The sequence below is a fragment of the Poecile atricapillus genome, chromosome 10 (assembly GCF_030490865.1).
Source record: "Poecile atricapillus isolate bPoeAtr1 chromosome 10, bPoeAtr1.hap1, whole genome shotgun sequence".
Taxonomy (NCBI): domain Eukaryota; kingdom Metazoa; phylum Chordata; class Aves; order Passeriformes; family Paridae; genus Poecile; species Poecile atricapillus.
This window is the reverse complement of record NC_081258.1, coordinates 15,737,337-15,760,667: the sequence shown is the minus strand read 5'-3', so window position 1 is coordinate 15,760,667 and position 23,331 is coordinate 15,737,337. Positions and strand designations below refer to the sequence as shown.

Genomic DNA, 23,331 nt, shown 5'->3' with positions numbered 1-23,331 from the left:
CAGTATTAAAAAAATCTTTGGCTATACTTTCTTGGGTAAAAATATGGGAAGGGAAGATTCAGTGACACACTTGCTTCTGGTCCAAGAAGAGGTAACTGAATGGTGAGATGCGCCAGGTCCCAAGAAAATAGGTTATTTAGGCTCATATCCGAAGTACAGAAAAAAAAAAAAAGAGTTTTAATCTAGCAGTAGATAGGGATATGGAGTTGTTAGTTTTCTTCCTGTTGCAGTCTGTCAATATTCAGCATCCAGCACTCCATGAATTGCATTCAGTGGGAATGTGGAAATAATTTGTCTGACATCCTATCCCAGCCATCTGTACAGCATAAAGTCTACATTATGCCCTGGATAAATACAGCAGTATTTATGCATTTCAGTGATAAGGGTGTATGCAGTGTACCCCGTCCCCCCCCCAGGAGAGGCTCACCCTGACCAGCAGAACCAAACCAGCCAAGAAAGGCTCCTGGGCTGCCTGCCCACACCTCAGCTCAGTCTTGGCTGTTTGCATTCCCTCCCCACATGTCCAGGCTTTTCCTGCCTACCCCAGGCAGCCATGAGTGTGGACTACACAGCCACACTGTCTCCATGCTTTGGCTCTGAGCCCCTCTGCAGGGTCTGGGACCAGTCTGGAGTGACCCAGCACAAGGCAGACACAGGGCAGGGACAGGGACTAGGATGTAGGGAGAGGATCCTTCCCAGATAGGACTTCATGCACTTGGAAAGGGCTATGGCCTGGGACATTCAGACCAGAGAGATAAACAGGGGTCCTGGCAGTGGACAGGGAAGCTGAATCTCCCAAGAACCCTGCTCCATCCCCAGAGTTGTGCAGCCACAGGTCTTTTCTTCCCCAGTGGACATCACTTGGATCCAACCTCGTTGGGCTACAACTGGCAGCTTTCCAGCCTCCATCCACTCTTTACATACAGGCCAGCCTGCCTATAGCTACCCCAAATCCAAGGCCCCTCACAGCTTTCCCCCATGTGCACCCTGGTGTCCTGGTCTTCCATGGGCATCACTAGTGGGGTTAGTGGCCAAGGTGTGTCCCACTTGTCCTCCGTGCCTGCCAGGTCTCTGCAGGCAGGCCCCAGGTGGGCTCAGACCCGTTTCCCTACAGCATGTTATAAAGAGCACAGCAGGTTCTTAACATCTTTATTAGTTTGTTGGTTTATTTCCAACACAGTAACTCCTCTCTACAGCAACAGGTTAGTTAAATCCGGTTTACATACTGCTGTCTCATGAGTGCTGCGGCCTCGATGCCGCTGTGACAAAACCAGGCTGCACTCAGACAGGAAAATGTGTTAAATTCCGCTGTGACTGGGAAAAAAAGGAAAACCAACAAAAATCAGAAGAACAAACCACCAGGAAAAACCAAACCAACCAACCAACAAAACCAAGGTGAGGAACTGAAGGCGAGCACGGCCACACCACCTCCAGGGAAACCACACAGCACTGCTTGGACAAGAATGCAAGGAGGAGTGAACCCAAAAAGGTCAGGGATTGGGCAAACCCTTATATATATATTATGTATAGGTATTTATATATATATATCATCTGGAAGGACACGCTGAGAAAACAAGAGATCGCAGCGGTATCTACCGTAAAAAGGAGCTACATAGCTTTCAGAGTCACACCAAGAAGGAAGCACACAGCAGAACGAAGTGAAGGACAAAGGGGGACACTGGTGTTTTGGGGTGGCCTTTTACTATGGGAGGGTTTGGGTGGGGCACGGGTCTCAGGGCCAAAAGCCCTCATACACCCGCTGGGAGCCCCAGGACCTCTGTGCCCTTCACTGGGGAGCAGGGATGGGGTCTGAGGGTAGAATACTTTTGTGGGGCTGGGTGGGACCTGCTTCCAGCAGGCTGGTTCTGCTCGCCCAGGTGGTGGCACCTGGTGGGTTTCCCTGCTCAGGTCCTCCATGGACCACCTACAGAGACCTCAGCACCCATCACCAGAGCCAGGGCCATCCTTGCCCGTGCCTCACAGTGGGCACAGGAGGGGCTGGGCACTGCTGCTGTGGCAGCAGAGGCTGGGTGGCCATCATTGGGATTATGCAATGACAGGGTCTCCATGCCGAGTGCGAGAGGCAAAAGCCACCTGGAGTTGGTGGCCAGATGGGGCCCCACGGCCCGGGGGGAGCCAAGCCCTTGAGAGATGCCCTGCCCCACTCGGTGCCAGGCAAAGTGCTGGAGGTGGGGATGCGGATTTGGGGAGCCATGGTGGGTCTGGCCAGCCGTGTGGGCAAAGCCAGACCATGGAGTGCTCCCCACATCCCACAGGTCACCCCACACTGCCAGCATCTTGTGCTGAGGCACCCTGTGGGGCAGAGGGTGCTGAGGGCTCCCCAGCACGGTGCGGGGAGTGTCTCATCTTATTGCTAATGGCTCCTCGGTGATGACACCCACAGGTTGTGGCAAAACTTGAGGTGGGATTTGCTGTGTGACATCCCCTAAAACAGTGCCCTCTGGACCCTGGCAGGCTCAGCCCAAGAGCTGGGAGTGGAACTGACAGTGTGGCAGGGACTGAGCCAGCCAATTCCCCCCTCCCCAGTGCATTTTTGGTGACAGGCAGTAATTGTCCTCCTTGCATCAAGGGATGAAGGAAGTGCCACCACTGGTGAGGGCATGGGCAGAGGCAGGGAGACACTTGTGCCACCCTCCTGCCCTTATAGCTTCTGGACTAGGGCTGACCCCTCTTCACTTGCCCCAGGGCAGCCCTCAGGGTACATGACCAGGGCAAAGGGAGTTTGGGATGTGATTTCTCATGAGGCTCACAGCCAGCTCTGGGGTAGCAAGTCCTGGGTGTGCTGGGGGATCCCATGCTAGCTCTCCCTAGAGAGGGCCGTCAGGGAGAAATGAAAACTGCATCCCTAGGAACAGACCAATGACCTCCCAGTAAGCGCTGCTCCCTGTTCCTGTTTTCCTTTTGGTCAGCCATCAGTTGAACTTGGGAGACCAACCTACCTCCTGAGTCATCTCCACGTGCTGTCCCATCCCATCATCCCATCCCATCCCAACATTCTGTCCCCATCTCACCACCCTGACCCTGCTACCCCATCCTGGCCCTGTCCCCCTGCCACCCACCCTCCCAAGCCAGGGCCAAGCCGATGCTAGGGAGGGTGAGGACCAATGCAGAACCATGTGTGACAGCTGGACAAAGCCCCTCTCCTTCTCCTGTACCAGACAAGGGGATGAGGCCAAGGCAAAGAAGACAAATTGACCCCGAAGAAGCGAGGGCCCTGGTGGAGGATGTCCACGGGGCGGGTGGGTGCTGGTGGGATGCTGACGGATGGGAGATGGCTCTGAAGGAGACGTCGGCGGCGGGCGTGGACCTCAGCACGATACCTCCATGGTGTGGTTGATCTGCCCCATGGCCTCGGTGCTCTCCGAGTGGGTGCAGGCACGCGGGCGGGTGCCATCCACGGAGCTGGCGCTGGTGAGGGAGGCCGTGCGGGAGCGTGCCAGGCGGGTCATGCTGGCAGATGGCACTGCACGGGCACAGAGAGACGGCCAGGGTGCTCAGATCCCTCTGAAAACCTGAGAGGCCTGAGCCAACATTGCCACCAGCCCTGCTCCCCGATGCGATTGAGCCTGGGCACAAGCTTGCAGCAAGCGGTGCTGTGACAACATGAGCAGCTCCAGGCTGGCAAGGGACAGCAGGGCAGGGGGTCTCTGGGGCAGGCTGAACACCGGGCTCGCTCCTGGGCATGCAACTTCTGGGCATCAGGCGGTGGAGAGCCCTGACTACCATGCTCCAGAAAAGGAGTGAGCTGGAATCAGAGCTTCCCTGGCTGCCCAGGGTGTGCAGGGAAAGTGACACCCTCCCCCAGCCAGGACGGCCGGTGGGCACTGCTCCTGGCCTACCCGGAGGAGTGTGCAAGACTGTGCCTGCATGGAGGAGGAATCCTCTGAATGCCATTTCTCAGCCCCCAGCCCTGGCTCAGGGTGCCATCTCAGGCAAAGCGGAGCGAGGCAGTGGGCATTCGGCTGGGAAGGGCCAGTCCTGCACCCAGGCTGCTCCCAAAGGTGCCCAGGCAGCTCGAGGGCACAGGCCAGGCAGGCACCATGCAGCAGGGGGCACTGAGCAGTACCTGTGCCTCCACTCAGCCTCCGATCCTTCAGGTGGGTGACTGGCAGGGGCGGGAGAAGGGCAGGGAGGGCAGAGAGAGAGTGTCAGCCCTGTCGGCTGCTCCGCTGGGCCAGGAGCCCCTGCCCAGCCCACGTGTGCCTGCACACGGAGCTGTCCCTGTGCACACAAACAGCACACACACACACACCGATGTGCAACAGACCTGCAAACACACACACAAACACACACACGTGTGTGGGGACTTTCACATGTGTGCACACACAGGTATAAACACACACACGTGGTCATAAACTGTGCACACACATGCACAGACTGCTGCACACGGGCTCTGCTTGTCTTTGTTGCACACACACTGTGCACCTGCTCATGCGTGCCCACACACACACACACATGCACACCTACACATGTGACACACACATATGTACACACAGAACCCTTGTACACACATCTGCGTGCACACAGAGCCTGTACACCCCATGCCTCTGTGGACACACGGACAGACAGACCTGCAGCAGGTCAGCACACGTACACACCAGCATACACAGCCCCGCACCAGCCCCACACCCAGCCCCAGCACTCACTGTAGCCCATGCCTTGCAGGAAGTACTTGAAGGCTTCAGTCAGCTTGCCTGGCTGTAGGGAGAGAGCAGGGTGAGCTGAGCTGAGGTGCTTAGTGCTGAGACAGCACTGAGGCTGAGATCCCCTCTCAGCCCCAAGCACCTTCTGGCAGCCCCAGTGTGAGACCCCTATGCCATCATCAGCCCATCCCCAGCTTAGCCAAGGGCAGCACCAGTGCATGTCTCAGGACCCAGTATGCCCAGGTAACTGGGGAAATTGTGAGGGCTCACCTGCGTGACCTGGGGCAGCCCACCAGAGTCAGCCATCTGCAAAGAGAAGGTCGTGCTTAGTTTGGGGGGTGCCTGTACTGCCCACCATCCCCCAGCAGCTGCTGGCAGCATGTCACTTCTGAGGTCACCCTGCTCTCCCCATACACCCCCAGCTCCAAGGGCCATGATGGACATGGAATGGGGAGATGGGGACACCCTGCAGCCCTGGGGCAGACAGCAATGGGGTACTTCATAGGCAGCAGGGACCTTCCTGCTGCCCCCTGCCACCAGCCTACCTTCAGGAATGTGGTGTTAGTGGGATCCAGCTTGGAGTTACACTCCACCTGTGGGCAGGAGAGATGATATTAGCAGCCTAGGAAGCCAGGAGTCAAGCAGAAGTTGTCCACATGTACCACCACCGGCATTCCAGCTGGCAAATCCCACCCCAGCCAGCAGCAGACAGGACACTAGGTGAGCCCTGAGCCCACAGGACCACCATCCCCTGCCGCGGGACAGAGGGGACTTTCCTCCTATCTGGGCAAGTGCAGGGACTGGAGCAGGAGGTGAGGGGGGCTGCTGAGGCATTCTGTGTCACACACATGTGTGTACATGCACACAAGTGTGCCAGCAGCTGTGTGGCTGCACGTGGCCACAGGGGCCGTGCCCGTGTGCCGACACATCCGAGCGTGCACAGTGGGAGCACATCTGGGCACATGAAGAAGGGGAAGTTCTCCGGGTGTGGCAGCCACACGCAGCTGCATGTGCACAGGTGCCCACACGAGCAGGCGGGTCTGCACACGAGCACGCTCCCACTCCCAGGATCTGCCGTGTGTCTGAGCAGGCAGTGAACATGTGCGTGCCCGTGCGTGGGCATCGCCCGCCTGCCACCCTGCAGGCACTGCCCCATCACTCACCACCCCCTCCTCAGCAGGCGCGTTGTCCCCGACCACCAGCATCACGGGGCAGCTGGAAGTGAGAGGAGAAAGGGGCCTGGTCAGGGTTTGTTCTGAGTGAATTCTACTGCCCCGAGACCCCTCCAAGACTTGCCGGCACGACTCTTACCGCAGCGTCTTGGCATTGGGCACAGTCCCAGGCCGGTTAATGTCCAGATCCCTGCGGCTGATGGAGGAGAAAGAAGGCCAGTGTGAGCCCATGGGCAAATGCCACCATCGATGCCACATCACAAGATTCAGGCCACTGTCAGCCTCAAGAAGCCACACCCAGCCCCACTGTGCTGGCACCTTGTGCATGGAGGATGCCATGGCCACCTCTTCCTTGGCCCAAGCAGAACCCATGGAACAGAATGCAGCACCCAGCAGAGCGGCAGGGCTCCCAACCCCTTGCATGCATGGAACAGCATCTCTGCCCCCTTTCCCAGACCTGTGCCAGCACCCAGTGCAGGAGGACATGTGGGAATGTGTACCTATGCTGGTGGGCCCTGGGACATGGCAAGGCTCTGGCTCAGGTACCACCACTCCCATATTCCCAGCCAACAGTGGCAGATAACTTTGCACAGCTGCCTACATGCACTGGAGGGTGATGACAGCACCCAACAGGGGTCTGGGTTCCCACAGTGACCTCAGAGCCACCCACCAGCACTGCAGCCCCTCGCCCTAGCACAGACAGGACAGGGCCCAGGAGCAGGGCTGCCTGGAGCACTCACCCGTTGTACATGTTGAGGAAGAGCTGGAGGTTGAACTGGTTCACCACACTGCCGATCTGCTGCCGGTAACTCTGCACCAGCTCCGTGTTGTTCATCAGCTCTTCCTGTGCCAGCAGGGGATGGAGATGAGGGCAGATGCTGGGGAGACACCCTGCTCCCCCAGTCCTACCCATGCCATGCCAGCCAGCACAGAGGAGGAGGATGCTGGGCAATGCAGCTGGACACAGTGGTGCTGCAGGGAGCACACCCAGGCAGGACGTGGGCATGAGTCACACACTCATCAAGGTTAAGCCTCAGACCAGGCAGGGCTTGACAAACCCCAATGCTGCCCATGGGACAGGTCCAGTGGCACTGTGGCACCTGGCAGGGTGACCCAGCTGGGATGCTGGGCTGGGGGCTGGTGGCAGGGGCCCAGAGGATTCACAGCCCTTACCTGGCTGAACAGGTGGGACAGGACAATGTCTGGCAGCGTGCTGGTGAGGCCAGAGAGCTGTGGAGGGAGCACAGGGAGTTAATGCACTGCCCTGGCTGCCTCCTGCCCCAGGAAGCTGCCAGGACCAGGAAGAGGGGTTGGGGCCCTGCCCACCTTGGCAGCTGCCCAGTCAATCCAGCCTTTGCCGTTGGGGTCGATGTTCATAAGGACCAGCCCTTCGACCATGTCAGGGAAGATGAGCTGCAGTGAGCAAGAGGGGAGAGGCTCAGAAGGCAGGGGAGATGTGCCCTGGGCAGCCCCCCACCAGAGCCACTGCACAGGCATTGCATGGAGCTGACGTGACCCTGTTCTGGGAGCAATGTGGCACCTGTGGCAAGACTGCCCAGCCACTGTGGCCTTGGCCACAAAGAGCCTTTGCAGCAACAGAGACTGCCTGGAAGTATCAGCTCCTGCTCTTCCCCATGCCCTGGACTGACAGCAGGTACAAGCAACTCAAAGCCAGCCCATCACAGCCCCAGGCTCACCGCAAACTTGGCCAGCACGTAGGCTCCTGCTCCAACACCGATCCCAATCACATACTTGAACCTGGAAATATGGAGAGGTCCATATGAGGGGACAGTGAGCTCCAACATGTTCCCTGGGACACCCCTCCACCCACAGCAAGAAGACTTGCCAGATGCCAGCTTACAGAGACAACTCCCCCAGCCCCAAATCCTTGTCTTCTGTCCATCTCCCTGCCCAGGATCCTCAGCCAGCAGCCGTGGAAGACAGGCTGACTCACCCAAAATGCTGCACCACACTGGGTAACATGGCAGCCAGCTGGTCCATGGATGGATACTGGTACCTGTGGCACAGGGAGGCACAGGATGGTGGTTATGGAACCTGTTCAGAGCAGAGCATCTGTGACAGGGCAGCTGGGCTGCCTGAAATGGGCAGGGAAATGCCACCCACCTGCAAACCACCCTATTGCCCACCCTGGATCAGTCATCTGCCACAGGCTTTGGCATGGTTTGGAAAAACCCACAGGCAGGGCACAACTGCCAGGCAGCAACAACCCATGGGGCAGGGAGGTGACACCCCAGCAGGCACAGTGAGCCCCTGCAGCTGGCACCTACCCCTGAGGGAACTGTGAGGCTCCTGCCTGCTGGCCCGGCGCATCCACGTGGCACACCACAAAGTGCTTCGTGATCTCCTGCATGTCCTCGTAGTTGAAGAAGGTGTTGAAACAAAGCTTGTCTGTCAAAGGGCAGGTGGGTATCAGAGACCAAACACCCCGACACTGGGGCCTGGTGGGCCAGGGGAGCATGGACAGCACCCTCCCACTGCCCTTGAACCATGAGGTAACATGCCACCAAAACCATCCCATCCCCTTCCCTCCAGGCTCCATGTCCGCACAGCAGAGACCACAGCTGCTGTTAGCAAGGGCTGCATCCCTCCAGGTGTCAGGAGGCATGGGGATGGACAGACACAGCCAGGAGAATGAGGAGTTTGGGGTGAGCCTCAGAAGGATGCAGAGCCCAAGACTACAAGACCACGCAGTGGGCAGCAGGATTCATAGCCTGGGGCATTATCCCCGTCCAAAATCCCCAGAAAGGGCTCAAGCAAACACATGATTTGAGGAACAGCTGCAAATCTTGCTGCTTGGAAAGAGTCAAAGAAACAACCCCAGTGCTGCCATGGACAATACCCCACTATTGCAGTGGGATACAGATGCTGCCGGAGCTTCGTGGGGTCCTGTCCCGTGGCATTAGTGCTGTGACATCCCTCCCAAAACTTGGGGTGAGGCAGGTTGTAAGGCCCATTGCAGCCAGCATGACGTGTACCTAAACAGCCAGAGCTGCTGCAATGGTGACACAGCTCATGTAGCATGTCAGTGACTCAGCCTCAGCCACCAGCGGAGCGGGAGATGCTTCTCCCCACTCACAGGGAATTGGGCATCCTGGCTTAGCTGGAGGGCACAGCTCAGGACAGGGCTCTGGGGTGCAGGTCTAGGGCTGCAGGCTGACAGAAAGTGCAGCATCTCCACATCAGAGCTCCAGCTTGGCATCTCTCCTTCCCTGCAATTCCCAGCCTCTTTTGTCCCCCACTATGCCCTGCTCCCAGCTGGGTCCATGCTCTGAATACCAACGGGCTGGTGGCGGCAGCGAGGACCAGCCCAGCATCCCCCATGTCCCATCCCTGCCTGGTGTGGGCAGGCAGCCAGCACGGGGTGGCCAAGCACTCCTGGCTGTGCCTGGTCTGGGCTTTGTGTCTAGCTGGGTATCCAAACTCCCCTGATGCTTTCAGATGCCTGGGGGCACCCAGTGCAGCCATGGGTGGAGGCAAAGGAGCAGAGCCAGGGGCGATGTCCTGGCACCCCATGGAGCCTCGGGTCACCCCTGCCTGCCCTGCACCCCCAGCCCAGGAGCAGCACTCACGGTTGAGGCCCACATCGTGGTACGTCAGGATGGCCGGGCGGTTCCCCTTGGGAGAGCCCCGGATGACCACGTGCAGCAGCCCATAGGGGGTCTCAATGTCGTGTTCCTGGGGAGGAGGAGAGATGGGGTGATGCCAACCTGCCCTAAGACATCATTTCATCCTCTCCTGCCCTGCCACCACACCCCTCACTGCTGCTTCCCCAAATGGCTGGGTCCCGTGGGAAGACATGGGAAAGAGGAGAAGCTGTCCCAGAGAAAAAAAAGCTCCAGGCATCCCAGAGGGGGTAGAAAGCAGGACAAATAGGGAAGGGAAGGGAAGGGAAGGGAAGGGAAGGGAAGGGAAGGGAAGGGAAGGGAAGGGAAGGGAAGGGAAGGGAAGGGAAGGGAAGGGAAGGGAAGGGAAGGGAAGGGAAGGGAAGGGAAGGGAAGGGAAGGGAAGGGAAGGGAAGGGAAGGGAAGGGAAGGGAAGGGAAGGGAAGGGAAGGGAAGGGAAGGGAAGGGAAGGGAAGGGAAGGGAAGGGAAGGGAAGGGAAGGGAAGGGAAGGGAAGGGAAGGGAAGACTTTGGATAGGATTGTAGGATGTAGCATTGCACATGGTATCAAGGGATGGATCCAAGAGGGCTTGAGAGAGAAGGATAATAAGATGGGACAGGTGGACTACAGGACAGGAGAAGAGATCTTCAAAGGCCTGAGACTGAGAAAATTTTGGCAACAGGGTAGAGGTTCACAGAATAGCCCAGTTAGGTGCAGTTTCAATGTATCTGGGACAAACAGGCAGAGGTCAGACCCTGGACAGCACTCCAGGAAATGCTGCAACCTGATCCCAAAATTACAGCTAAAGTGTTAAGTGTAAACTTCAAAACCCCTGGTCTGAAACGCAGTGCACCCACACAGAGACAAAAACTAACCCATACCTCAGTTTCCCTGTCCAGGAGGGCTCCTTTCCTTCCGCATCCTGGACCTTGCTCCCCGCCAGCACAGGAAACTGAGCCCGGGTGCTCCCCAAGGACAAGGGACCAGAGGTCCCCTCCAGATGCCCATGCCTGCCAGCCAGTCCAGCAGCAGTGACCTCAAGGCTGGGATCTGCTGGGTGCAGGAGCATCATGTGCTGAGCAGGGCAGGGCAGAGGATGATGGCAGGGTGCCCAAGCATCACGGTCTTCACTGCTGGCACTGGCAGCCCCATGGCTGGGCTGGTGGGAGGGGAGCAGGTACGTGGATGCTCACGCGGGTTACACGCCACCAAGGACTCTGAAGGACATGGGCCTGGGTGGGAGGAACCGCCTGGGGACAGGGTCTCCTCACTGCAGTGCCTCCCCTCACTGAGCCCTGATGTCCCTGGGAGAACACAGTGGCCACAAGCAGATCCAGGGCTCTGTGGAGACATCTATTGGCTCCCAAGGGCACCCTGACCCCAGCCCTCATGCACAGCTGTCCCTCCACCCCTGCAGCGGCATCAGGCAGAAGTCCATGAGCAGTGACTTCCCTCTACAACAGATTGGGACACTGAGGCAGAGGAATGGCCTGGCCCAAGGTCACAGAGCAGGAGGCATCTATGTGGTCTGGTCTTGGGCACAGGGCTGCCTCCTTGCCATCACCATCCCCATGGTCCCCATCACAGCCCCAACAGCTCAGCTTTCAATCCTACCCCAAAATCACATGCCCAAGGTAGCAGATCCATCCTCAGCACTGCTTCTTCCTGCCCCAAGGCCCCCACAAGGCCAGGCACATCCTGCCCGTGGTGCAGCCTCTGCAGCACCGCTGAGTACCACAGCCCTGCCCTTTGCCGCAGGGATGCTCACTGGAGGAAGAGGCTTGGGATGCAGGAGATGCAGGGGATGCAGGCAGCAAGGAGAGAGGGTCACAGACACACAGAACCCACAGCCCCAGCAAGGAGGAGCACGGGGTTCTCAGCACCTATAGGTGTCTGACAGAGCCCACCATGTCCAGGCTACCTGCTCACCGCTGCAGTGCTCCCACCTCACTCACCCCCTCTGCACCAGCCTGTTGCCATCGGGTGTTGCCATCACCGCAGAGGCCAGAAAGCAACTGAGGGGTTGCTTCAAAACAGCCAGAGACCCTCTCCCTCTGAGCTCAGGGGGTGGGCAAGGGGCAGTGTGCCCCTGTCAGCACACAACCCCAGCAGGGGCCACAGCTGCTCACCCTCAGCCTCGGCACAGCATCTCTGCCGGGCTCGGGGAGGACACGCTCAAGGACAATGCGTCCCCAAAACCTGCAGCACATCAGGGATGCGGCAGCAGGGCTGGGAGAAGGAAGGGCTCCCCAGCAGTGGGTCCTTCCTGCCCCACTGCCTGCCTGACCCACACCGAGCCCTGCTGGTGCAAAGGCCCAGCCTGGGCAAGCGGGAGAGACGCTGGGGCAAAACACCTGGGGAGGGAGGGCAGCGAGCACGGGAACGGCGGTACCTACCCCATCCCAGCACTCCGGCATGCTGAGGAACTGGGCGGACGAGGATGCTCAGGCAGTGTGGGCCAAGCAGGAGGTCCCGGTGTGGGGCACGGTAGTACAGCGGCCACGGCTCAGCTGAGCTCTGCGCTGGCTCAGCCCCTCGCCTCGATTTATAGCGGAGCCCCAGCCCTGCGCTAAGCCCTCCCTCGCCCTTCCCCCTCGGCAGGTTTGGCCTCCATTGCAGGCGAGCGCCGCGATGGAGCCAGCACTCAGCCATTGGCTGCCGCGGGAATTATTCATGCTCCAATTGGCCCCAAATACCCTTGTTTATGAAGAAAAAACGCCTGGCACCGTGCGGTACCTTCTCCATCTTCCCTCTTTGGGCAGACGGAGGCAGGCGGGGTGTCTGGACTCGCATCCCGTGCGGCAGCCCCAGCGCGGTCGGGGAGCACTCCCTGTGTCACCCCAGGACACGCACACACCTGGCCGCAGCCCCACAGCCACGCACGGAGCCACGGCTGGGCCTGCAGCCACCCGGGCCAAGGCCCTGCAGCGATGGCCAGGCGGGCAGCACACTCACAGCCACAGATGGGCACGGGCACAGCTAAAAAACAGGAGAAGGACACGGCAGGCGTGCTCTGCCATGCGCTCATGAGCACGCGTGTACATGCACAGGAACACGTATCAACACACAAACACACAGGGGCCGGGCAAAACCGTGTCTGGCAGGGGAAAAGCTGGAAAAATTAATACCATACCCACACCGAAGCACACGCACCCCACAAAAAGCTCATGGCATACCTCCCAGGGCAGGCACTGTGTGTGTCAGTACATGTTCATGTACCTGTTCCTGTACATGTTCCTGTACATGTTCCTGTACATGTTCCTGTACGTGTTCCTGTACGTGTTCCTGTACGTGTTCCTGTACATGTTCCTGTATGTGTTCCTCTGTGTGTTCCTGTGTGTGTTCATGTACCTGTTCCTGTACATGTTCCTGTGTGTGTTCCTGTGTGTGTTCCTGTACCTGTTCCTGTACCTGTTCCTGTGTGTGTTCCTGTGTGTGTTCCTGTGTGTGTTCCTGTACATGTTCCTGTACATGTTCCTGTGTGTGTTCCTCTGTGCGCACACCGTGCTCATGTGCGTGCCAGGAGCACACCTGCTGCACATCCCTGTGCTCGGCATGGATGCCACGGCCATCACTAATGCTTGTGGATGCACAGTGGCTGCACACCTGCACAACCTTGTACTTGTGTGCACAGAGGGGCACACACACGTGCACACTGCCCAGACACCTGTGCCACCTCGCCCAGCAGCACACCCATCCCACCTGCTGCGGGAAGGTGGCATGCAGGGGATGTGCAGGGTTTAGCCCTGACCTGGGCATCGCCAGTGGCAGGCAAATAAAGCAGGAGGAGGGACAATCCAGCAGCTCCAAGGGGCTGGATCATGTCCCTGGACTGACACATGCTGTGGCATACACACACGTGTGAGTATTCCCGTGTGCACATGTGTGCAGGCAGATGATTTCTTCCCTGTTTCCAATGAGGCCTCTTACCACCACAGCCCCAAAACACCTCCCAGGCAGTCTGTGGGTGCCCTCTCCCTGTACCCTGCCCAGCCCAGCACCACTGCCCAGCTTGGCATGACCAGCACAAAGCTGGGCAATCGTGGACGGAGTCCCACAGTCCCTTCAGTGCCTTTCAGGAGCCCACTGAAAGCTATGTCCTGCAAACAAGTCAGGGCTGCACAGCCAGAAGGTCTGGATGTGGGAGAAAGGACAGACAGGCAGAGGGATGACATTCACACTGCCTCCACCAGAGAAGTTTACTCTGCTTTGTCCTGAGCTCAGCCCCAGGCCTGGAAAGAGGCATCTCTGGGAATGAAGGACCGTGTGTGATGGAGAAGCCCAGCTCCCAGGTGGTTCCTGGCACTCCAGGTGCCATTTCTGCTTTCCCCAGCCCTGCTGCCTGTAGAGCCAAAGACCGTGACAGCCACAGTCCCCAGGAAAAAACAAGAGATGCAGAGGGACAAAAAAAGGCAGAAAGTGGTTAATAGAAGACAGAAGGGGTGGAAGGACCAAGGTGAATGCAAAAGGGCCTCAGGCAGATGGGAGGGCTGAGCAAGGCTGACTTTGCTTGAATAGCATCAAATGGGATTGCCACTACCTTGGCTACTAGCCCACTTGCCTGGCAGGTGGCCCAGACCTCCTGCAGGATCCAGGGCACCCGTGTCCCAGGGCATCTGCCCCCAGCTCTCCTGCACCTTGGCTTATGTCTCAAGGGCTTTGCTTTGGCTGGTGGCAGAAGTGGGGGCTCACCAGTCCCCCACCACTGCCCCAGCCAGGCCTGAGCATCCCATCAATGACTGGCTCTAGGGAGGAGCAGATGGACAGTGAAGAGTTAAGCTGGGGGCTGGGCTGGGTTACCCCAAGGAGGTGAGCCTAGAAAATGGGGTAATATCCCCCCAGGGATGGCAGACAGCCCCCAGCTTTTGCACTGCACCAATGTGCAAATATCAGAGTGGAGAAAAGGAGGTGGTTTCCCTGGCATAGCCCAGGAAACTCAGCCCATCCCTACCCTGAGTCTCTTGGAAAAAAACCAAGAGGACACAGGGTCTGGCTAGCTTGGGAAAAGCTCCCTTGATCATTGCCCAGCTCCTTTTTTAGGTCCAAAGGGCATGGAGGTGCATCCCTGTGGCATTTGCTGTCCAGAACTGCTCCACTTGGGCACCACCAGGGACACAGCTCAATGGCACTGTGGGCCAATCCCTGAAATATGCAGCAATTTTCCTGGGAGGGTCATTGCTCTTTAACATCCCCTGAGTGCCAACCAAGCCCTGTCCCAGCACAGCTGAGCAAGAGCCATACTGGTGCCTCTGGTGCTGCTGAGAGCTCTGGGCAGACTGGCACTGCCACCTCCCCCCACTCCTCACCTCCCTCTCCCTCCTCTCTCTCACTCTGGTGGAGATTTGGTTTCCCCTCCAGTGGCCAACAGAAGCTCTAAGCAAGCAGAGCAAGGAGCAGCCCAGCCCTGCACACCCTGCTGCTCCCAGCCCCAGAACCTCACCAGCTTTGGAGCTTCTGGGGTGGGCACCATTTTAATTATTTTGTGGATTTTGAGAGAGCCTGTGAACCACAGCAGCCCTACCCAGCACCCTGCCAGAGGCCTTGCTCCCTTACCAGCTGCACCCTCCCACCCACATGGGTGACAGACACTGAGCGGACCAGCCCCAAAATTCAGGGCCCCTGTGCTCCCCTGCCCTTATCCCAGGATGAATGAAATCCACATTTATTTTGTCCTTACAGCTGCTTTTGTTTCAGTGCCATACCTGCAAGACTCAGCCATCACCACCCAAGCCCACCCTCCCCATGGTCCCACTGCTGGCAAAGTGGCAGCACAGATCCTGAAGTCAATCACTGGTGTCCCCTGGTAGGGGAACACCTTGGGACATGGACAGGCAGCAAGCTGGCAGCCCCATTACCCTCCCTCCCCACCAGCCTGGTCCCCACAGAGGGAGCCTGGTGCAGGATGAGCCTGGGCAGGGTGTGAGAGGGATGCAGACCAACGTGGGAGCCAGGCACGAGCTGAGCTCCCATGAGTCCCGAGCTGTCCCATGGGGCTCCTCTGGAGAGCAGAAATGGAGGTAGAGGATAGGCAAGTGCCAGCCAAGGGAGCAGAGGGGCCCTGCTCTCCAAGAGAGGTGGGTGGTATAGGGGGCAATGCCCCAGCCCTCCAAAAGAGAAAAAGGCTTTCAAACATCCTTATGTAAGCAGGGAGCTGGCATCACCTGGGAAACTATTGCCATGGCAATGGTAGAGGGGCTGGAAAAGCAGCTCGGCCTCCCTGAGAAGAAATTGCCTGTTTTAAAGGTTTTGTCCCCATCCCATGGCCAAGTGCCCACCAGCCACATCTGAGTGCCAGCAGCACTGGCATGCATGTGATGCCTGGCAGCATCCCCCTGTCCCCTTCTGACAAGGACCATGATGGATGTGCAGCACAGACACTGACCAGGCACTGCATGCCCACCAAAAGAGGGACAGCAACACCCCTGTGTCCACTCAGTGCCTCACAGCCTTCCCCAGGCACAGGCTGCTGTTCCATGTCAAACCCGGGGGTGGGCAGCACCTCCCATGGCTGGTCCTACCTTCCAGTCTGTGTCCATGGTGGGGAGGAAGACATCCGAGTTCTCCTGGGATGAGAAGGAGCCATTAGGGACAGAGACACCCCTCACTTTTGCAGCTCCCTCCCACCCAGCTCACAAAGCCCCCTGACACCACAGGCACCTGCTCCCCGGGGCTGCAGGGGACACAATGCCCACACGTGTGCACACACAGGGTGTGTGTTAGCTTGACGTGTGACATCTGCACACACATCCATCATCCCACCAAAGCTGAACCTGTGCTCGGCCATGCAGGCTCAGCACACACACTGAGGACCACGAATGTGCACCCAAAACCAGCACACACACAGAGTACCACACACAACCCCTCCCAAGCTCCCACGTCCTGTGCCCCACATGCAGGAGCCAGAGCCAGCGTGGTCACCAAACTCACCAGCTCAGCGTCCTGTCCTCGCAGCAGCGGCTTCTCCTCAGTGAAGCGCAGCTCGTGCAGCCCTGCCATGGTCATCTCCTGCAGCAGCAGCCCTGCCCGGGGCGAGGGAGATGTCAGGTCCTTGGTCCTCTTTGCCCCAGCCCTCACAGGTCTCCCTCCCATAGGGATGAGACCCAAGTCAGCTCCACTCCACCCATCTGCTTTGGGGACTTGGTGCTTCAGCTTGTCCAGAGGCTGCAGTGAGCCCCTCTGCTGGGAGCTGGCAGCAGGCACAGAGCAGACAGTGCCTAGCTGAGCTCAGCTCCCGGCTCCTACCCAGGTCCAGTTCTCCCATTTAAGGACAAACCTATCTCCAGGGCATGATCTTGGGCAAACTGAGGGACCAGCCTCATCTGTCTGTGCTTGTCACCTCAGTAAGCACCCAATCCAGAACAAGAACATCCAAATTCTCATCTCAGCTGTCAGCATCAGTCAAAGATAGAAAATCCAAAATTTTGGCCAGTTTTAGGCTGCAGATAGGTATAGATAGGACAAAGGGAGATCTCCCTGCACAGGCGCAATGAGGGATGATATTTCTCAGCCGTGCTGGGAGGCAGAAGGATGTTCTGAGCAGAAAGAGAGCAGAGAAACAGCCTGAAGTTTGTATAGCAATGATGGGAAAAATCCAAATGTGAAGTCTTTGTTACCAAAGTCTTCTTGCTTCTGAATCAGGTGCTGGCCAGTTGGAACCTCAGTCCCAGGACTCGGAGGGACAGATTTCTCCATGGAGCAGCCACTCAGCAGCGGTGGCAGACTGGCTGCTGCTGACCCCAGCCAACACTGGCATCTCCAAAAACACCCCCAGGCTCAGAGAGCAAAAGAGAGCAAGGAGATCAGCAGCTGTCTGCACACAGAAGGTGAAAGACATGAGTACACAGGGAACAATCCAGGCTCCCCTGTGTTTAAATGGGATGGGTAACTGTCAAATCCCAGTGCCAGGGGATTATCTGCACACAAGCAGGATCCAGACCTCAGGCATTGCCTTTGCAGCCTCTGTTTTCACCCCTTTCAGAAAACCAAGCCTTCGGACAGGTTGTTGCTTCTCCAAACAGGCAGCACTGATCCCACGTCCCCTCAGCTGTCTCCCCCCTGTGCAATCTCCCCAGACATAACAGGGATGGCTTGGGCTGCACAAGCACCACAGCAGACATGGACCCATCCACAAAGCCTCAGCTGAGCCTGCTTCACATTTTGTCCACCTCCAAACCTAGATCAGTCCAGGCTGACGATGTGGAAAGGCTAAGAAATGCCATGAATATTGTAAGGCCACCAGGAATACAGGAACTCGTCATAAACTCCCCTTCAAAGTCGGGTTTTGCTCCTCTGACCGGGTTTTCCATTCAGAACTCAAGCAGGCTGTGCCACCTGCCTGCTTTCTGCAGACACGGCACTTTGCCTTGCCCCTTGGGAGCCATCCAGCAATCCAGAACTGTTTAGAGGGAGAAACACCACTGCGAAGCCTCTCGAGATTCCCAAGGCACCCAGCACCAGGAGTCTCTGTGTCACCCCCTGCCCAGAGGGTCCCACCAGGCTGGGGGATGTCGAGAGGTGCCATCAGCCCCATGGAGAGGCACAAGTGAGGGGCACGCTGCTCCAGGCTGGGCTGCTGCTGCTGGGGAGATGGCTCTGTGCACAGGGACAGCCTGGCCCGCAGCCCACCAGCACAGCCGAGCCAACACAGCCTGCAGAGCCACCAACCGAGCAACCCCACAACCCCAGGGGGAAAAACCAGGAGAAAAAGCAGCCTCACCGATAGCTGGGTCTGGAAGAGAGCAGGAGCGTCCCACGCTGAGCACACCAACCCACCGTGTGGCCACGGCCGCAGGGTGGCTGGGAACAGCACTTAGTGTATGGTGAATGCCTTTATTAATTACAGCCTGCAGCTAATATGGGAGGGAGGGCGGCTGGGCCATGAGGAAAGGCCCCGTGACCTTGTTTGTGTGGTGGGGGGAAAGCTGGCTCAGGGGGGACACAGCAGAGCCCTGCCCCAACCAGCATCCCCAGCATGGGACGGATGCTCTCCTAAAGTGCTGCTGAGTGTGGGAGCAGAGGAGGGATCAGTAAGCCAGGGATCAGTAAGCAGGGTCACAGCCCTGTTGCCACCTTCCCTGGGTGCTCTGCTTCCCACGTCACCCCACAGGAACCCTCATCCCTGCTCCTGGCAGCGTAGCTGTGGGGCTGTGGGCAGTCTCACCCAGCCCCACTGGGCCACTGGCACTGTGGAGGACTGGTGAAGGAGCCACAGCTCCAGATCTCCTAGCCAAAACAATTTGCCAGGGTAATGTGCCCAGCAACAAGCCCTTCTTGCAGCTCACCCCAATGATCCCCAACAAGCACCCATTCCCAGGGTACCACCCAAACACACCCATCTCTGCTCCCACTCCACCTTCACAGTCTGGTGCCACAGTTTCCTAGGCACAGCCAGGACATGCCTCTTCCCTAATTCCCAATCAGTTCCAAACTCAGCAGGACATTAAGTGCTCTGTCTGGGACTGGTGCTCTGCCCCACCAGGGCCCTGGCACTCTGTATATAGAGGGAGATATGGGGACAGGAACAGCCACATTGGCTTACATTCCCCAGGGATCTGCAGCCCACTGCTGGCTAACTGGAGGAGAACCAGCTTGTAGCACTACTACTACTACTACTACTATTATTATTATTATTATTATTATTATTATTATTATTATTATTATTATTATTATTATTATTATTATTATTATTATTATTATTATTATTATTATTTGCTGATCATGACAAGTGATCATGTGAGCTCCATTTCACACTTGGGAGCGTGTTTGGTCACAGGGCAGGGATCCCTCAGATGTTGCCTCGGTCTCACAGGAGTCCCCACACTGACTACCTGCGTCCTGCCCTGGCACGGATGTGGTGCCCACAGGATGTTGGCACGGATACCTCGGGCTGACTGAGCAGTGTGAAACAAACAGGCAGACAAATCAGGAGAAGTGATTGGCCCCTGCCAGGCAGTGAAGCCAAGGCAGCCTTCAGTGAGGCTGGGAGAGGGAGGAAGGGAACTTGCTCAGTCTGAGCCACGGCCGTGTGCCCCCCACGCAGGACTGACAGGGGAGCACGATGGGGTGAAGGAGAACCCCGGTGTGACACAGTGTGGGCCACATCCTGCTCCACCGGTGCAGGAGGATCACTCACAGCTTCCTCTGAACCCGTGAGGAACACAGGTCTGCACCCCAGCAGCCCCCACAAACCAGCCGAACAGTGTGGAGCAGCTGAGGGGTGCAGGACCGGGCAGCCACCCCTCAGAGCCGCCAGGCCGGGGGACACGGTGCCACCGATGCACGGTCTGGGGGTGGCGGTGGCAGCAGGGGGCTTTGTGGGGGCTCAGGCTGTCTCGCAGTGGCTGTTGCTAAGAGCAGCCTCCTTTCCCAGCCCAGCGCATTCGTCGGGGCAGCGGGGAGACTCCCAGGGGAGGCTGGCTGAGGAGCAGGGAGGCAGCGCACGGATGCTCCAGCAATCCCCCGGGCACCCCCACCCCCGGCTGTCTGCTGGGCGGCCCCCTCTGCCAGGAGGCTGCCGACTCCGTTCCCCCTTCCCCCAGCACCCCCGGGCTGGGCTTTCCCCGCTGCAGCAAGGCATCACCTCCCGCACCCCGAAAAGGACCCGACCCCGGCAGCCAGAGCTGCGGGAGCCAGGGCAGGCGGCGGGGCGCGGGCAGCTCCATCTCCTAGGCAGGGGCTGAAGGCTCTCGCCACCCCCGGCCCCATCACCCCACGGCCCCTCCTCGTGTGACAGCCCCCGTTCCGCACGGGCGGCCGGGCCGTACCTGTCAGGAGCTCGATCTTGTGCCGGAGCACCTTCATGCCGGGGCGGCGGGTCCCGCCGGGCGGGGCGGGCGGCGAGGGGGCGGCGGCGGCCCCGGCGGGGGGCGAGCGGAGCCGGAGCCGGTGCCGGTGCCGGTGCCGGTGCCGGTGCCGGTGCCGGTGCCGGTGCCGGTGCCAATGTCGGTGCCGGTGCGAGGTGCGCGGGGCGGCGCAGGGGCTGGGCTGGGCACGGCCCCGCCGGCCGGATCCTCCTCCTCTCGCCGGGGCCGGAGGGGAGGGACGGGGCCGGGACCGGGAACGGGGGCACCAGGAGAACAGCGGTGCTGAGGGAGGCGGGAGCGAACGGGAGATGGAGACTGCGGGGGTTGCGTGGAGCGCTGGGGGGCTGCACGGGGGATGGAGGATGCCGAGGGCACACTTCACCCTGTAGGGAACCATTTAGGTCCCAGAGTGGGACCGTGAGGGCCAATAGGTCCAACAGGTCCCTGTGGTTGTGGAGTCCCAGAAGCAGGGGACAGTGGGAACTTGGGGAGCCCCAGGAATGGACCGTGCACAGGGGGTCTGGGTCTCCCTGAGAGCAGGGGAAGGTGATAATCAAGGTGCTCGGGGAGGATCTGGGACAAGAGGGGACCTGTGCACAACAGTGATACCTGGAACACAGCCATTGGTGGCCAAGGAATGTAGGGAGTCCTGGAGAGCGGGGCCATCAAGGACAAAGGGCTTGGGAGTACCCAGGAAGAAAAATACAAGTGACAAGGGACCTGAGGGTCCTCTGGGGCATGGGAATGCAGGTTCCCCTGAGCACAGGATGGTCCCGATCAAGGCTGCCAGGTGGTTCCAGGGTAAGAAGGATCTGTGCAATGAGGGTCCCCACAGCAGGGCCATAATGGTCTGGGGCTGCCAGGGAGTGCAGATGGTGACAGTCAAGAAGGATCACCCAGGAGTGGAGGCCATCACTGGGGATGACTCCATGCACACTGATGCTGGAGGCGTAGGGCAGCAGCTGTTTGGGGCAGAGCAGGAGGTTGTGAATCACTTGAATTCTCCTCAGTTGGGACAATTGGGACATTGGGGACACAGGGTTGAATCCTGATTGTCTCCAAGCTGGACAAGCCCATCCTGCCACTATTCCTTCCTCTGTACTTCTTTGGTATCACTTTAACTGATTTTTTTCCCCACATCAAGGGATGTAACAGCCTCCACTCCCATGCTGCCTGAGGCAACAGGACATACCGTCCAAAACTGGCCCTTATCAAAACATCCCCATGGGGAACTGCCGAGGACCCCATCACATCCTCTCAATGGGCTTGGTTCCTCAGAACCTGGGTTAAATCAGATAGAGCTCAGTCTTATCGCCCCTCAGCCAGCCCTCTGCTTCAGGGCACCTTTAATGCTGGGCCATGGGGTGCCTTGAGAGCAGCCACTGACAGCTCATCCCACAAACAACTGCTGAGGGGCTGGAGGAATGTCTGCTCATACTGACATTCATCCCTGGTACATCCATTTTAACAGCTTGTCCCAGGCTTTTTGGATGGCAACCAGATTTCAGCTGATTTCAACCTCTCCCGCTGAGTCACCAAGAGTTCTGCATCCAGGCTGCATTCGCCTTTGCACCTCAAAGAGAGGAAAAGCCCATGATGTCAGGGAGCTCAGGGACTTAAATCCCTCAACTAGAAGCCAGCCCCTCACCTAGTACTTCGATGGGATCAGATCTTCCCTGCCTTCAGCACTGCTTTTCCCCCTCTTCTGTGGGTCCAGCAGCCAAGGAGTTTTCTCTGAACTGGTCAGGGATGAAGTATTATTGGTTCTGATCTTCCTGACATTGCACACATTTAAACCCCCTCCTCCTCCTTCAGTTGCCAGGGGTTTCTATGGGAATAAATTATTTTTCATGCTTGGACTTTATCTTCTCCTCGGCAGTCACACCTTCAAGTAGAGAGGCAGAGGGACCCAGAACTGCTGAAGCCATGGATGCCATTGATGGCAAGAGGGAGGTGGCAGGACTGGAGGCCCTGGGACCTTTCAGTTTCCCTGTCTCTGGAAGAAACCTGGAAAGATTTTGTGAAAAAGGCAGAGACCACAAAACTCCAACAAAAATTCTCCAGCATGACCCTGTTCCTCTTCCAAAGCTCCTGTTGCAATGGTGCCATCTCGACCTAGCAGAGGTGAGCTGGGACCCCCAACCCTGTTGCAGGTAGCTCTGCACCCTTGGTCACCCTTCCCACAGTGGCACCCAGTGCTGGCAGTGCCACAGAGACCCATCCTGTGGTGGGCAGCTGGTGGTGGACAGAGCACACAGCTGCCATCAGCAGAGAGGGATGTAGAGGTGACCAGCATGGGAAGCCCTGAGGCAGGGCAGGGTTTGACACATGTCCGACAGCTCCAGGCTGCATCCTGTGCTGCACACAGGGCTGATTTAGGGGCAGGAGGAAAAGCAGCCTGGGGCAGATGTGCTGGCTGCCCACACTGGCTGTGCAGGGGACCAGCACGATCGATGTGCCCGTATCGAAGGGCTTCACGGGCATCGGGTACCACCCCGAGGCACAGGCAGTCCAGTGACGAAGTGCAGAGGAGTCACAGCTAAATTTAGCCTCATTTGTGCGTGAGTGTGATGTTTTTATTCTTGCCCTTAAATAAAAACATTGTTTGGAGCCAGTGGCTGCTGGTTCTGCTTTGCTCAGCCCTGGACCTTGGATGGGTTGTTTCAGTCAAGCTATTCAAAAGAGAGAGAAATGAGAATTAGCAGTCGGTGAGACATATCCCAAAGACCTACTTCCAAAAATGCTCAGAAGCCATTTCCCAGAATCCGGCAGTGCACACAAAGCAGTGAGAGTATGACTTTGGAGGTGGTGGGGATGTGCTGGTGCTGAGGGAGAGGTGTCTTCCAGGTAAAGCTGCTCCATGGACATGGGATCACATGCTGGAGCCTTGACCACAGTGAGGAGTGTCCTGGGCTTGAGGCAGCAGTGGTGGAGTACCAGCTTTTGGTGATGGGCCCCATCCTGCATCCCACCTTGGCTGGACATCCCACCCCTAGGGCAGGCACAATCTGCCCCAGCCTTGCATCCACAGGGCAGCAAAAGGCTCACATCTTCCTGGCTCCAAAATAAT

The 23,331-nt window shown here is 58.2% G+C and overlaps 1 protein-coding gene across 2 annotated transcripts; it reads right to left on the bottom strand.

Annotated features, from left to right (window-relative positions):
- Window positions 1-1,132: 1,132 nt before the first annotated feature.
- On the bottom strand, window positions 1,133-20,441 carry NDRG4 (NDRG family member 4). 2 transcript variants are annotated; one of them, XM_058846200.1, is made up of 17 exons: window positions 20,223-20,441; window positions 16,387-16,478; window positions 15,978-16,022; window positions 9,427-9,532; window positions 8,125-8,245; window positions 7,791-7,853; window positions 7,534-7,594; window positions 7,163-7,249; window positions 7,010-7,066; window positions 6,577-6,680; window positions 5,976-6,032; window positions 5,828-5,879; window positions 5,210-5,257; window positions 4,935-4,970; window positions 4,668-4,719; window positions 4,088-4,126; window positions 1,133-3,484 (listed from the first exon to the last, which is right to left on the bottom strand). In XM_058846200.1, the coding sequence occupies exons 1-17, from the start codon at window positions 20,257-20,259 to the stop codon at window positions 3,330-3,332; spliced, it is 1,212 nt and encodes a 403-aa protein (XP_058702183.1). In that variant the 5' UTR covers window positions 20,260-20,441; the 3' UTR covers window positions 1,133-3,329. The 2 variants fall into 2 exon arrangements, with proteins under 2 accessions (XP_058702183.1, XP_058702184.1); XM_058846201.1 differs by lacking the exon at window positions 4,088-4,126 and having other exon boundaries at window positions 20,223-20,435.
- Window positions 20,442-23,331: the final 2,890 nt, after the last annotated feature.